Source organism: Papilio machaon, chromosome 8 (genome assembly GCF_912999745.1).
Source record: "Papilio machaon chromosome 8, ilPapMach1.1, whole genome shotgun sequence".
Lineage (NCBI taxonomy): Eukaryota > Metazoa > Arthropoda > Insecta > Lepidoptera > Papilionidae > Papilio > Papilio machaon.
This window is the reverse complement of record NC_059993.1, coordinates 226,466-242,680: the sequence shown is the minus strand read 5'-3', so window position 1 is coordinate 242,680 and position 16,215 is coordinate 226,466. Positions and strand designations below refer to the sequence as shown.

Sequence of the window (16,215 nt, the reverse complement as noted above, 5' to 3'; positions counted from 1 at the left end):
TTTCGAATTGCCAGAGTTGAAAACTGTTTCTACTTTATCAGCGGAAATGATAACGACGTCTCCTGTGGTAGATTTTAAAAGATTTTCTAAATTTCGTACCTTACAACGAACTTATGCAAGAGTTATTAGATTTTTACACAACTGTCGTAATCCTAAAAATAAACTAACTGGCTGTCTGCACGTGGATGAACTTAATAAATCCCTACAGTTTATTATCGGTCAAGCTCAGAATGAATCCTTTTCTAATGAAATTAGTCGGTTAAAGTGTAAAAAATCTCTTTCAACAAAGTCATCTCTCTCTTCCTTAAATCCCTTTCTTGACGCGGATGCACTTCTTCGCGCAGGAGGTAGAATCGCTTCTTCCGCCTATTCTTATGACAAACGACATCCTATTATTTTAAAATCTGATCATGTATTGACAAAACTTTTATTTCAAAATGAACACGAGCGTCTTTTACACGCTGGACCCCAACAAGTTCTAGCTTCAATTAGAGACCGCTATTGGCCTCTCGGTGGCCGCAACTTAGCAAGAAAGGTAGCTCGTAACTGTCTAGTTTGTCGTCGTTTTAAAGGTACGACGATGAGTAACATAATGGGCGATATGCCTAACGAAAGAGTAGACCCAGGTTTTCCATTTCATACCGTTGGTACTGATTTCGCTGGACCGTTCTTGATCAGTGATCGAAAGGGCCGGGGATGTAAAATAACAAAATGTTATTTGTGTATTTTTATATGCTTTCGTTACAAATGCGTTCACTTGGAAGCCGTAAGCGAATTAAGTAAAGATGCCTTTATTTTAACACTAAAACGATTTATAGCTCGCAGAGGTTTGCCTAAATTAATTTACTGTGACAACGGTAGGAATTTCGTTGCCGCGTCTAAAGAAATTTCATCTTTTTTACAGTCAAATATTGACGCTATTTATGATTATGCAGCTCTTCGAGGTATCGATTTTAAATTCTCACCTGCTTACGCTCCTCACTTCAACGGTTTAGCCGAGGCTGGAGTAAAATCCGCTAAATTTCATATTCGTAGGGTCTTAGGAAATAGTCATTTAACCTTTGAGGAGCTGACTTCTTTGTTTGCTCAAATCGAGGCCATCCTAAACAGCCGACCCTTGTGTCCCCTCAGTCCCTCGCCTAATGATTTTCAACCTCTCACCCCGGCACACTTTTTGATTGGCAGGCCGCTTACATCACTACCGTCACCGAGCTTCCTTGACTGCAACACCAATCGACTCGACAGGTTTCAATACCTAGAGCAGATTAGACAACATTTCTGGAAACGTTGGGCTAACGAATACATTGCGGAATTGCAACAACGTTCAAAGTGGCGTACTCAATCAAGACACTTGAAGATCGACGATCTTGTCCTTGTAAAGGAGGACAATACACCTCCATTATGTTGGCGCCTCGGTCGCGTCAACAGGTTGTATCCTGGCCCTGATGATGTCCCTCGTGTCGCTGACGTCGTGACTTCTCATGGAACCGTTCGAAGAGCACTCAATCGCCTATGCCTTCTTCCCTCCCCGGAAGAAGACCTATCTTGAAGGATGTCTCCTTCAAGGCCCCGGAGGATGTCTGCGCCAAACTTCACGCACCTGGCGGAGCGGCGCGGGAACGTCATTCAATTACTCATTCTTGTCATTCTACTCATTCTATTCATTCCATTCATTCTCGCACTCACGCGCCAACATGTAACACTACCTTTCAATAAAATCGCATCTAACCTAATTGCAAGCAGTTTTTTATTTCTTGTTCTGTACTGAACACTTTATAATATTTATAATTGATTCTCAAATGAATGGCTAATCATATCACGTATGATAAAACTGTTAAAGTGCGTACACGTGTACTTCATAATTAGCTAATCCTTATAAATATGTTTAAGCCATGGTCACCTTAGCGGAACATAAACGATCGTTGTACGTATGAACTATATTTCACAGGTAATGTTGTTTATGTTTGCTGTATATTATGTTGTGTTTAGCGGACACTTTCATATCTAGTGCTCCAACTACAAAAGCCGCCGATACTGCTTCAAATAGATTTATTGATGCAATTAAATAAACACAAAACGTTCAGAATTAAATTGGAATAATGCATACAATTATGACATAACTTATCGTTATAACTACTTTCAGTTGTTTGTTGTTATTTATTCGTATATAGGTACATATATGTGTCTGGATGATAATGTTTTTCTATTTACCACCTTATGATCAATTGTGTTCAGTAATATTCTATAGGATTGAATGCTTGATTCTGTACTAATAAGGGGCCAAGTAAAATAAAAGTTTGGCTTTTTAATTTCTTATTTATTGATGTTATAATGTTTTTTCCTTACGTCAGACTCAACCTACATATTATATGTAGGTCTCAGAATGAGTACAACATAGATTCGTTTCTCTAAATATTAGTAAATCCACTTTCATATGTTTTACGTGACATAATTTTTTATTTACAATTAGTGAAGATTAACTCTTACATTCAGTAAAAATATTTCATTTCACATATTATTTTTTGCATAAATTTTACATAGAAATATATCTTAGTAATGAAGCTAGTAATAAAAATAATGTTTACCCTTACCTTTATGTTACGACAACGAAAACCAACGCTTAAATTAGACCATATAAATTTAAACGACAAGGAGAAAAGAAAGCGCTATTTTAACAGTACACACCTGTTAAGATATAATAGTTCGGTCGTAGGAAGATCCGGTAGTTCTTCACAGATATGAAACTTAATTTGCATGTTTGGTCGTAAGTCGCGGGTGGTCTGATTTTATGGGCTATTAACGAGTCACAATGTTTACACGCGGCTTGAATGCGCTTGTTGATCACAGAGTAACGGCCGATACTGTTAATCGAGTGGAACAACGCCTCTTGTATGCCACTGTAAAAGACAAACAAGAGATTTATTTATCTTTACATTGATGTATTGACAACAATACTTCACTGTGTACATGGAACCACTTCTCAAATGTTAAGCTTTTAAGTCTTTTGTCTTCGTGTCAGCTAATTATTAATGTTACTCATATTATAAATTCGAAATTTTGGATGGATAGATGGATGTTTGTTTGAAAGTATCTCCGGAACGGTTAAACGGATCTTGATGAAATTTGGCACAGATTTAGAACATAATCTGGAAGAACACAGGAACACAGGACGGAGTCACGGGGGACAACTAGTGTAACATAGAAATAAAACGCTTAATTTTTAATTCATAGTCCATTTTCGCAAATAAACATTTTAAACAATTCAAATTTGCATTTAAGAACCGTGGTAATTGTTATTTCAGTGTTAAATTGCTATTGGTAAAGTACCTAGACAATAAAACCATCTGCAATTGTACTGTTATTGTCTGTGTCGACTAGATCTACGATACTTATACAAATGCCACATCCGACATTAAGAAACAATATGAAACTTAAATTCGTAATACAATACTTCATTGAAAGTGACTACAATAATGTTACGACAGCTTTAAGCAGCAATGGTTATTGCGCGATGCGGAATTTGCGAAGTAATTGTGGTAGATGTTCGTTATGACAGGTGGATATGTGCTTTTAGCCGGACAGGGCTTTCCTGTTCGTGATATTTAATATCAAATATTGTTTGGTAGGAGGAAGCGGGAACGCGTTTTCATCTCCCGTCGCCGTCGCTGTCGACATGTGCTGGGTAAATCTTGACCCACATTTCATGTATTGTATTACCTGTCTTAATGTTTGTACATACAACGTATTTTGATGGACATTTATATTTTTGACGTAACCTTTCTTTAAGATAGAATATAGCTTCAGGTAAATTCATCAGTCTAGTTCAGGAGAACATAATGAACAAATGTGTTTAAAGTAAACCGTTGACAATAACTCACAGGACTTGTAATGATTCAGCGCTCGGGCATTTAGTAACATTGAGTTATTTCTTTGTGGCTGGATTTGAATTATTTCGGTCGGCAGGTAGAGAATGCGTCGCCGCCGTCGGCGTCGCGTTCCGCCGTTGAATCACCGCGTATTTCCAACTGCTGGGGCGAGGTGAGGGACTGGGGACACTCGTCGTTTTGTCGCAGTTGCCGCAGGTTGGGCGCAGGCGAGTTCTTTATGTGCAAGGTGCGTTCGCGCTGACAGATTTAGATGGCAGTGCTGTCGCGGGAGATGGATTTGCTGCTAGTGCGATGCTGCATTCCTCACGCTAACTTTGTTTTTTTCTTTATTCAATTGCGGCATCTAAAACGGAATGAGACCGTTACCACGTGGATTTTATATAAGGTGCATTACATACGAGTACTTACAACTTCAAAAGCTTCATTACACACTTACAGTGTGCCTGTTCTATATGAAGTACTGTCCATTGGTACGTCTAAATGCTTATTAAGGAAGTAACTGAACCGTAATTTTTTTTTTTAAACGAACATCAACAGCAGTCAAAGGTGACATCTAGATTCATTGGTAAACTTTACTTCACGTCCGAACTGAATGACAGTAATTGTCCTTGTAGCTACTTCTTTAAACTAATAAAAAATAAATAAGTAAGACGTCCTTCTCGTTTGCTTACAAATTTTGTATACTTGCAGACAGGAATATTAAATCAGAAAAGTAAGTTTGCAACACGATTAATTAATTATAAATGATTCATTATAATAACATCGATCGGATATAAATATGAACGCAACACGCGGTCACGACGCGGACACGCCGTGGTGATGACGCGACTGTATTTTGAATTTTTACAACAAACATTGATAGATGAACCTAACATATACGTGTATGATAGATATTAAATAGTTGAAATAAATCATTGTCAAAATAAACATGAAATAGTTTCATTTATTTTTAAACATATTTAATTTGAATCGATTCCCGGAATTTTTATCGTGAAAAATTAAATGAAATATACCTGCTTTGTTATAAAAACAAAAGAAATGTTTTAAAAGCAAATAAACAATTAAAACTAATTTTTATTCCATCTGTTTAATCATTATTATTGACAAGCAATGAATAAGGTAGCGTCACATAACAGAGTTGCTCTCCTTTCGTCTCATTACATTTGTACGCATAATTCCAATGTGAACATCATTGATCAGTTCACGCTCCAATTCACAACGAATCAGGCAATGTATTTGGCTCTAAAGTGAAATAACGAATACTTTAAAAATATTTTTAAAGTCAATTTAAGTAAATCGATACAGTAGTTATTTTAGATATTTACTTTAATTTATTCTTTGTACTTGGATATATTGTCACTGAATAAAAGTTATTTGAAAATATCTGATATCGCATTCCAGTATATGGAACGTCAAATGTTATTTTAAAAATCTAGATTTATAAACCGTATGACATGAGTAAATCATAAATGTAGTAAAGTTAGTATTCGCTGAACTAAATTATCAAAGATATATTACAAAATAGCACTTTGCTTATGATTTTTAAAATTAAATGCCAAGTCTCTACTCGTATTTCATAAAACTGAAGACAATGATTAATTTATGATAGACTTTTAATTTATGAATTAAATACGTCGACAGCCGACAGTCGACAGTCGACAAGAGCAGGGACTGGATTTGTGAAATATTGTTGTTGTAGAGAGACTATTATAAAATTTCACGATGTATTAATAAAATAACATCGCGATAGTCGACAGGTGATGATATATATCTCTATACAATATTTAAATATTATTTTAATAACTACAAACAGTATTTTAGAACAGCAGTATTTAACAATAAGAATTCGTGGAGACTTTATTATTACACCTACTAATGTAACAGCTATCAGTTACCAGAATATTGGTGTGCCAGGTATCGATTAAATTCATTCATCATAATATTTACAACGCAGTTATTCAAAACGAATATAATATAAGGTTATGTCTGTTCTCAACTCGGGTATTCTTTTTTCATCATACATTTGTATGAGTTTCAAAATATTTGTCGGATCAAAATTATTAATACGTTCAATGTCGCTACAAAAATCAATGCTGAATACATCTCTTGTTTTACTTTAGTTATTCAATCATATCACAAAACCAACAACGAAAACAATAACAGCAAAGTTCAAAGAAGCCGCATAAAACGGAGACAACTAATTTATATGACATATCTCATATTAATGGGAGATTGCATTCCAAGAATCAAAGGAGTAAAACTGTATAATTGGCCGGTACAAAAAATGATACAACGCTTTTATAATAAAAAAAAATGTGTCAAGCGAATCTCACTAATTATTGAACAAAGCTTGTTCTGCTAGGCCGGGATCAAAGCCGCGCCCGTCACGCCCCCCGTGCCCCCTGTATCCCCGTGTCAGCCCACCACTCACCGCACGGCCACGATGTATTTTTAGTGTACAGGTAACAAGAATGGCCCTTTGAAATGTAACACTTCCGCTCGTAACGATCGCGGGAAGTGGTCAAAGAATGTAAGTTGAATTCTAAACTTTTACCTATTCTATCGAGTATTCCAAAAGCTATATTTAGCTCTTAGGCTATAATGAAGACTATAGAAATAGAAATATCAACTTTATTATAGAGAGTCCAACAAGCTTTAATATATTACAGAGATTTCCGACAACTGAATCGTTTTAAAATAAAAATAATTCAATCAAGATATATTGACACCATCTCAGCATTAGCAAAATTTGTAAGTAACTATTGGTTTAGGATGTGCGCATTCTTGTATATTCCTTGGCAACAGCACAGACCGGCAGCAGAACAAGCAGACATAAACAATGTGAACTATTACCTTCAGCATATCGCGTAACCTGGGTGGGCAGGCCCCAGGCGCTAGGCTCGCCATGATGTTAGCGTAACGAAATACTTAGGAACGACATTTAGTTTTAATAATTTTCGTATCTAAGTAGGACGTGTACGTGCAGTAGCCATGACAAAATATCGAATTGAATAAAATGCAAAGGCCAAATGAAACAGGAATAATCTAGAAAATAATCAAAGAACGTTTTACGAAGTAACTTATTTAATGTACAACTTTAAGAATAAATCCCAATTAATCGATGTATCTGGCCATCCTACACATAATGCCTTTATTACCGGCAGCGTTAGCGTTTAAGTGCTCGCGCGAAATACGCCGCGGTCTGCCCGCCCCCGGAAGCCACGACGTGAGTATAAAACAATTTACGAGGCCCGGTGCTCACTGCCCAGGGTTTGCTGCCTGTTACGTTGATTGTACATCTGTATCGGACACTGACGTCTTTCCCGTTTCCCAACTTAACCTGCCCACAGTTAGTAACAACCTGTAGACATTTGTGAAGAGGCGCTTATTTTGATAGCTTTTGAAGAATTTATTCAATGACCAAATTTTATCGTACCATTTCAATATTTCGCGATAGATGATTTTGTTTAAATTTTAAGTAGATAAGGTCCATTTTTAAGGTCCATTTTACACATGATTCTAATCGCAGGAAAATCAAACAAATGTCTGAAACTTCAACTAATACATACGTTCATTATAGAATTGCGCGGTTTTCGCGGAGTTCCGTGAAGTTTGTAGACATTCAATATAATCTGGAGCACGATCTATGAAATGTGTAAACCGGAAATTGGGTCAGAGTCCGCACTTATCCACCGGAAGTGAGGCCAGGGGCGGCGTATTTCCGCTCCTGCCGGCCGCATACCTCCGGATATCTTGCCGCTGATCATCCAGATTGGGACACTTTGGGACTTCGCTGGGACAAACCAATATATTTGAATGTAGGCCGCAATTTGAATGTTGGAACGTTTATGGAATTCGATTTTTTGTCGCACATCGACCGCGTATAGCTGAACGATCTGTGTTACCCTTCCACATTTTTCGTCGTATTTGTACAGTTAGTTTATACAAAATTGACTACACAGATTATAAAATCTTATATTTCGCAAACATTCTACACGAAGCGACAAATAAATATTACGAAAAGAACATCAGTAATTTATCGAGAATAAAGTTTAAGGTTAGCTGGGCCATTAGGGTTCGGTAGATGGCGGTGTACGATGACGTCATGGCGCGGTAACTACATTAATGACGCCATTTTATGACAAAAGAGTGGTCTGTCGCGGCTTTTCGATGCTCTTTGATCTATTATATGTAAATAATAACATACAAGTATTTATAAACTAATATATAAACGGCTAAAACACACACACGTATTTGTCGGGTGTCGGCACCGACTAGTTTCGAGCATATCGCCCTAGGCCTTCGCAGACGCCGCCCGTCGCTTATTGCTGTAGAACCAAGTAGTTTAAATTATGTTTTCTATTAGTCTAGTCCAAGGTTGTACAAGCCGATATACCTTCCACGAGTAACTAGTGTAAAAAAAGAATTTACGTCACTGAATACTTTCTGCCTGCATATAATGTTCTCTTCTATTTTCTAGTCACTGTTTAATCTTTGAGTGTCACTACACCCGCGCTCCTTCAGTCCGATGCCTGAACCTTGAAACTACTAAAGCCACAGGCGCTGCTACCACGGTTAGTTCTGGGTAGTTCTGTTAGAAAATATCAAAAACCTACATAGGCATAGAAAATTATACAAAAGAAACAGCTGAGAACTTAGTGTTATTTATGTAGCCCACGGGTCATATAAATTTGTCGGTCTATACCTACTCGTGGCACTTCTTTAAAAGTATTGTAAGCGATTTCCAAAAGATCGCCAGGCGGATTCCGAGCAATTCAGGAATGTTCGTACGATATTGTTAAGGCGATGAGCATGAGAACGATGAGGGTACGAATTTAGTGATGTAAATCAGTGCGTCCTGTAAATTAAACGAGCGGCAATTTAGCGTTCCAAAATCATACGTATTATCGTAATTTTGTGAAGTACAGACAACCGATGCGCAGAAAACATTTTCTTTGATGATATAACAATAAATTGGTGTAAGCTTAAGAGCCCAGCGCTAAATAGACCGTTTGATCGCGAACAAAAGCGGCGACCGCCATGATTAAAATAGACAAGGAACAAAGAAAAGAAATCGGCGCGGCGGCGCGGGAAACAATAGAGTCCGCGGGCGCCCGCCGCCCGCCGCCCAATCTGTCAAGGCGCCTGTCACCTGTCACGAGTGCGGCGGCTGTCAACTGTCACTGTCAGTGTCAACTGTCAGGTGGAGCCGCCGCGCGCGATCGCGGCGACACCTAGCGCCACCCGCGGCTATCTCCCACCTGTGGGAGATTGCAATCACGAGTTCTACAAGACCTCTTTGTGTTGAGAGATATTTGTTTTTAACGTCACGACTACACACAAAGCGAAGAAAACGAACCCGAAAGAAATGTAATAGGAAAGAGCACAATTTAACTTTAGAACGAGCTTAATTTTACATCAAAAATAAGTAAAATAGAACTTTTTTTTTCTTTTTTTTTCTTTGGTTAATAGTTTTATTTAGTACCGTTACTTGTTTTTTGTGATATTTCACATGAATCTTTCTGTAATAAATAAAATCTTTCATACTTAATGATTTAATAATATATAGGAGACTTGCGTAGATTTAAGACAGGTTTCTTTGCATTTGACTATGGAAATGGAAATATAATTTATATTTCCTCTGCCTAATTTTATACATGTAGGTGTCATAAAATAGATTACGAACGATAACGTGTGGAGCGCGCACTTATTAGCGACTGCTTACGTCATCGTTTAGTGTCGTCCCACACTGCCGACAGAGATAACCGAGACAAACATATAACAGAATATTTTTTTGCATTTTTAAATTAAAAAAAAAAATAACTTCTAGATACATCTATAAAACTTAGTCACTAATTTCTTTTGACACATGAAAAGGCCTTTATATGGTAAATAGAAAGCTGTAAATCCGTTTTTTTTACACAGTCGAACGGCACATGATACAATATAGGGAACAGTATAGTGTGTCACTACCTTTACTTTTAAATCCCATCATTTGTAACATTTTATGAGAGATCAAAACAGCAATTATAATAAGTTTATCATAACTTTTACACTCAAATATTAAAGATAACATTTAGAACTTTGACGCCAGAGACGACTATTTCAGGTCGCGATAAAACACCTTGGCGCGTTACTGCCAAACATTTTTGGCACTAGCAAACTTTTTTACGTTTTCTCCCAATTCAAAATAAGCAATAACTCTCAGGTAATCTGTCTGCGGGGCGCGGGCGCTTCGCTACAAGTAATTTATGCGTGTTCTAATGAGCCGTGCGAGTTGCAGCGTTGCTCTCGGTGTAATGACCTGCCCAAATCGAATTACATAAAAAAAATCACAATATTATGAATGATTAGTGAAATTTGTCTTTAACAGTTTTTAAGTCCTTATAACAGATTTATTGGTAAGAAGGTAATAATTTTTAGGAGATTTCATGTAACATATCATGTAGAGTTAATCAGGGATGTAAGACATTTCTATACCAAGTCTCTCTTAGTTACAACTAGTCATAACAACCAGGTTGATAACGTCATTGAACAAGATAAAATCCGTCATAATGTTACACCAGATTTGATGATATATTGTTGGTTATTTCTGGGGTATTCCCCCGACCCTCATATAATATTGTTATTAGTTAATACTACCGTTGTTTTAACTTATAATCAGTGTCAACGAGACTTTATGCGCAGTTTGTGATAGTTCTATATTGCGTATAACTACAATGAGAGCGTATCTTGCCCACGTGCGCCGTAAACGATCAAATTACGATCGCGGCGCGGCGATATCTCCCTCTGCCGCTGCCCTATCGTAGCGATACATGTTATCAGTTACAACATGTTAAGGGACGGACTTTATGTGTCTTTTTTATTTGATTTTAGAAAAAAATCTCCAAAAGAGTTGAACTTGTTTTATCCTTTTTGTATTGTTTTCTTTAAGCAAAGGATTGATTAACAATACGAATTAGGCTAGTGAATAGTTAAAAATAATAAGAATCACAATTAAGTTGCTAGAATTGTTAAATTTTTTTTTTGGAAAAAAATAAAAGGTCAGATAAAAGTTTGAACCTAAAAGTCATTGTGGCTACTTATTAAAAAATGGAGATTTTTTATTACGAACCTTCATTGATTTACTTTAAATCGTTTTTATTTGTATCTTTCTAAGTCCACGCCTTAACTGAGTGCGGGCGTGAAGCAGAAAGCCTCAGGGGCGTAATATTTTTTATCCGGGTCCCTGCTCCGCCGGTAAATTGCTATCCGATAGCCAGGTTCAGTTGCAGGGGGGAAGCAATTAGAAATCAACACGAAATAACAAAAAATGTATAATTTTCAAATTACATTAAATTGGCAGACAAAGCATCTAACCGTTAGTAAAATTTCAGAAAAAAAAAACATCAATATAAACGGATATTTCTTCACATTTCATTTAAATTTTCTTCTATTAATGCATTTACCAGAGTTGAAACTTAATTCTACTAACTTTATATTATATTATTTATTTCAACATAATGCTCTGGACCGATGACTGAAGTCCACTTCTCCGTAATCCTTCCTTGCGCCGTGGTAGCGTGCTGACGTGCTCGCGTGCCAAGTCTAAATGCGGGAGGCGGTGCAACGTTGCGCTCATGGCACACCTTGTCCCAGAACTAGTCGCGTCTGTCACCTGTCACATGTCAAAAGACGCGGCCGAAGCTCATGTTCGTTTGTTTTGGCAAACGTGGCGCCCTCCCTTCTTGCCGGTCAGTGTAGTGATGGCCGTATCTTTTTCGATATATGGAGCGTAAGAGTAAATGCTCCCAATTTTTGTACCAAAGCTACAAACTGTTGCGAAAATTATATAAAATATATTATTTAAATTAATGAGTAAAATGTTTTGCAGGGGATTATAGTAAACATTGGGCATGTCCATGATCAAAAGTCAACATTTATTTTCTCATGATAATAGTACCTACAGTTATACAACTGTAATATTTTCACAATTCCAAAACAAATATGCATAAAAGAATAACCTATCGATATCTATATTTGTTAGTGTGTGGGCCACACTACGTGCTAATGAGCGGCGGCGGCGCGCCAGGTGAGCCGTCCGCACCTCGTTACCGCGCACCGGATGTCCGCCGTGCGCTCAAACACCGTGTAATCTGTTGCTCGCGCAGATTACATTATGCTACACGGAAAAAAATGCGTCGTTGGCTCGCCTCTGTCATTAAGAAGAAGCCAAAGGAAAATTATCTGAGATCAAATTTTTAAAAATGAATATTTTAGTTTCGAAGCTTAAAATTTCGTCGTACTAATATTTTCGTTATGATTTCTTTTACAAGATGAAAAAACATCTAGGTATATTAAAATATGGCATTAGGGGATTTTCAAATACATCGTGACCTTTTTTTTTAAGAAAAAAATAGTTGAGCGAAAAGAAATTTAAAAAGTAAAGAGAACAGCGTTACGATTCGCAACAGTACTAACTCAATAATAATTCACTCTGATGATAATAATACTGACACATAATATATTGTGTGATCACCTTGAAGGCTCAGGTTCGCTCCGCCTCCGCGCCAGGTGGGTGCGATTGGCCGCGCGCCGCGGAGGCTCAGGTGGGCCCGCGTCCGCCAATCGCCGCCACTCGCCGCCCCGCAGGCACTCAGGTGGGCAATCTTCATGCGATAGGTTCGTCACAGGTGAGTTCCGAGAAGTAAAGAGTTTGTTGTACGCCCCAACGCTACAAAATGTTGATAAGATAGCTTATATGAATATACTTATGTACTCCGACTTCAGGCTTGGTTTAATTTAGTTTTTTCTTTCGATACTCAATCATATCTCTGGACTGTTATATCTTTATTTTAATTTTTTTTTGTATGTTGTTTTTATTATTTGTATAAGTTATTGTTCTAAAACAATTTCACTACTATTGTTTTACAACCTGGTAAAATGTTTAGTTCTCCAAAACTTACAAACATAACAATTAACTATATAAAAAAATATAAATAATAATAATAGGTATTTCTAAATAATTCTGGTATCAAATAAAACAGTAAAATTATTTACAAATCGATATTTTTTGAGCTAGTATTGCAAGTCAACCTGCCAGTCAATTCAATAATTAATGTTACACAAAAACTCCAGGTATTCAGTAATTATCGAGTAGAGTCGCAGCTCGCCAAATAGCCGCTCATTATATTTTAGTTAAAAGATTTATGTAATTGTCTAACCTGTGCGGCTGCCAACTGAGCCACAGCTCTAGGTGTAGTGAGGCGCACTGAGGCGTCGCGTTAAAAAATAGCTCAGTGAGGCGCGACGTGTGTGACAGATAAGAGAGCCATATTGAAGTGAGGCGTCCCCGTTGATACCAGAAGTAGCACACATTTTCTTTTGTTGTATTTCACGTCAGCCTGCGCCGACTTGGCTAGCATACACCTGTTAACGTACTAATGATCTTTTAATCTAAAATGGTTTACATTCTTTCGTTACGATAGTCTGAGCTATTTAGCGAAGGTACTACTTAAGTTAATTCTAGAAACAGGTGTCAAAACCATAATTTTCTAGTTTTTCGTAATAGTATTTTTTTATTGAGCTAGTGATTTAGTTCACTAGCAAGTAAGCAAAATATGTTCCTATATAAAACTTTATACACATTAAACTGACCTATCCCATTTCTCTTTGGAATCTTGAGACTATAAATTGCTGGCAAATTTCTTTTATCATAAAAAGCTGAATAATATTGAAACGACGAAGAAATCTTTATGTGAATGTTTTTCACTAATATTTGCTGTGGGAAGAGATTTGCCAAGGTCATATAGTGTGTGATGACAGGTTGATGTCAGTTGTAATGCGCCAGGTACGAGCGCGCTTTTCAGAAAAACATAAACTACACTAATATGCCAAAAAATCTTATCAAATTATTTCAACGATGAAACGACTCACTTTGATTTATGATAATGGTATATTTCTTTGGGTTTTAAAAATAATATTTGCCTTAATATGATGAAAACAATTATTGATTTAATTATAGGAATGAGGAAACGATGCGCAATAAGAGAGGAAGAGAGAGAGAGAGATGATGCAGACTTCTACAGCAAGACTTCACCTAGCTCTTAAACACATTAAAAATCAAATGATCGACTTCATCATATCTATGTGCGTGACACAGGATGCACCTGTCCAGTCATTAGCCGCACTGCGAGCAACGTCCGTCCGCAGAAATCGGGCAACATCACAGGCGCTTCACGGACCACTGCTGCTAACAAAATAATTAAGACCAACTAACTTCTCACAGTTATACGCATTACGCGAACTGTCTATCTTCTTATGTAACACTCGGATTGCGTGAGTACCACAGTCTATGAAGGTACACACAACTTATTCGCATTAAAAAATTCCAAGTAATATAAACCTTTTAAAATAATGCAACCACAATGCATATGAGAGTTGATTTTGGGCATTAAATTAAAAGACTACCGATGTCACAAGATTTGCTGGGGCCTGGTCGACCGGTGCAATACCACGACCACACAGATGACATGAGAAAGTATCCATAGGATAGCATGAGCAAATAGCCTCTTTCTGTGCGGCCCCTTCTCCTTTGATTGAAGGTGGTCAATGTGACTGCAATTGCGGATGATTAGCTATTTCAGCGAATTCAGGAGGCCGCTAGCTCATTTGCCACTTTATAATGTATAAAAAAATTAGAAACCTTAGAACAACAAGACTGTATTCTATAGCTTTTTAAGTAACCTTTATCAATCAGGTGTAGAACCTAGTATCAGTACAAATGCTATGATTTAATTCTACTGAGTTTTGCTGCTCTGTGGTTACAGAGCGGCGCGGAGGGGCACGGGCAGTAAATCTCCAGATATTTAGATCCGGTGCGCATCTTCGCGGAATCATTAAACTCGCGCTCGATATTATATTATTTTACTTTGGCAGTAATTCCGGCCCCGGCTCCGGCGCGCGGACGGCCCTCGTATATCACCCTCAGTCACGTTCAAAATTTTATTTCCTCAATAAACATGTTAGTTTTGTCTTTGATTGTCAGATGTCTACTCAGAATTAAAAAAAAACTCTAAAAAACATTGAAAAGTGTAAGAGAAGTGTTGTGGCGGGCCGTAAAATCGCACGCCTCTCAGATTTACAATGTTTATCTTGTAATTATCGTTACGATTACGTGCATAATTTAGGATTGTTGTAAATTATGATACGTTCATTTACTTTTTTGTTCTATGCCCGTTTTGCGAAATATATTCTTTTTTTTCATCCACATTATCTGATTCCAACGATTGCATAATATTTTTAAATCCTTGAGAAAGGATCTTTCTTCCAAAAGACGCCACTTATTGATGATGAGACCTGATATATTTTAACATGTTAGTTCATTTCATTCAAGGGTTTTCCAAGAAACGAACATATACCTATATACATTTTCACTCAATACGTCATTGTTGTTGTAGATAAAAACAAACCGCGTTAATTTTTCTGGGAACTAATTCCAAAGTCTTTCGGTGACATTTGCCTGCGCCGTAGCCACTCCATCAATTAAGACGAAAAATAGTTTATAACATGTGGACAACGAAGTCGGCTTGTTACAGGATAGATATTGTTTTATTGCTCTCCATCTTCAAAATATTTAATGGCCACTCGGCAGTAAAACGGTTAGAATGTCTTTGAACTAATATTTTATTGATAGTAGCGAGTAGCGAGCATCCGCCGGCCAGCTATCGCGCCTGTTATCAACATAAAACTAAAACGCAGTTCATGTCGCGCCGCAGTCGTCCTCCCGCATCACGTGGCTGAACGACCGAGCAGCGCGGCTGTCACTCTGACCCACGGAGAGGACTCCATTCGAAGTTACATTACATCTGATGATACTAGCCATATTAACTAACTACGTAATTTTTTGATTCATACTGGTTTCATATGTTTTTACTGTACTTTGCAATTTATCATTACATATGTTGCTATGAATTAGTACAGTTGAATTACAAAAAAGTAATTAAAGAAAGTAAGCATGCCAAGTAAATAAGCACTATTGTATTTTATGCCAGCCATCACATCGCCCCTGTGGCCTAATGGATAAGGCATCGGCCTCCTAAGCCGGGGATTGTGGGTTCGAGTCCCACCAGGGGTAATAATTACATTGATTTTTAACATTTTGTATGTTATACTCGTATTGTTTTAAGATGTGTTTTAATAAATTAAGATAAGTACGTATTAGAATTGCATCACGGCGATGGCACTTCAAACGAGTGCCTTACACAGACGTTCCCTCAGGGGTCTTATATCTCCTATCGCCTTAGAATAATTCGTCACAGATTAATGAAATGTACAGACAAATTATAAT

The 16,215-nt window shown here is 37.3% G+C and overlaps 1 protein-coding gene and 1 non-coding gene across 2 annotated transcripts; both read left to right on the top strand.

Annotated features, from left to right (window-relative positions):
* Nucleotides 1–382: 382 nt before the first annotated feature.
* On the top strand, nucleotides 383–1,720 carry LOC123721178. Its single transcript, XM_045678921.1, has one exon. It carries the CDS (start codon nucleotides 581–583, stop codon nucleotides 1,547–1,549), a length of 969 nt encoding a protein of 322 aa, XP_045534877.1. The 5' UTR covers nucleotides 383–580; the 3' UTR covers nucleotides 1,550–1,720.
* A 14,209-nt stretch (nucleotides 1,721–15,929) lies between these two features.
* Trnar-ccu lies at nucleotides 15,930–16,002 on the top strand. Its single transcript has one exon. It is a non-coding gene; the product is annotated as a tRNA-Arg (tRNA).
* The last annotated feature ends 213 nt before the right edge of the window (nucleotides 16,003–16,215 follow it).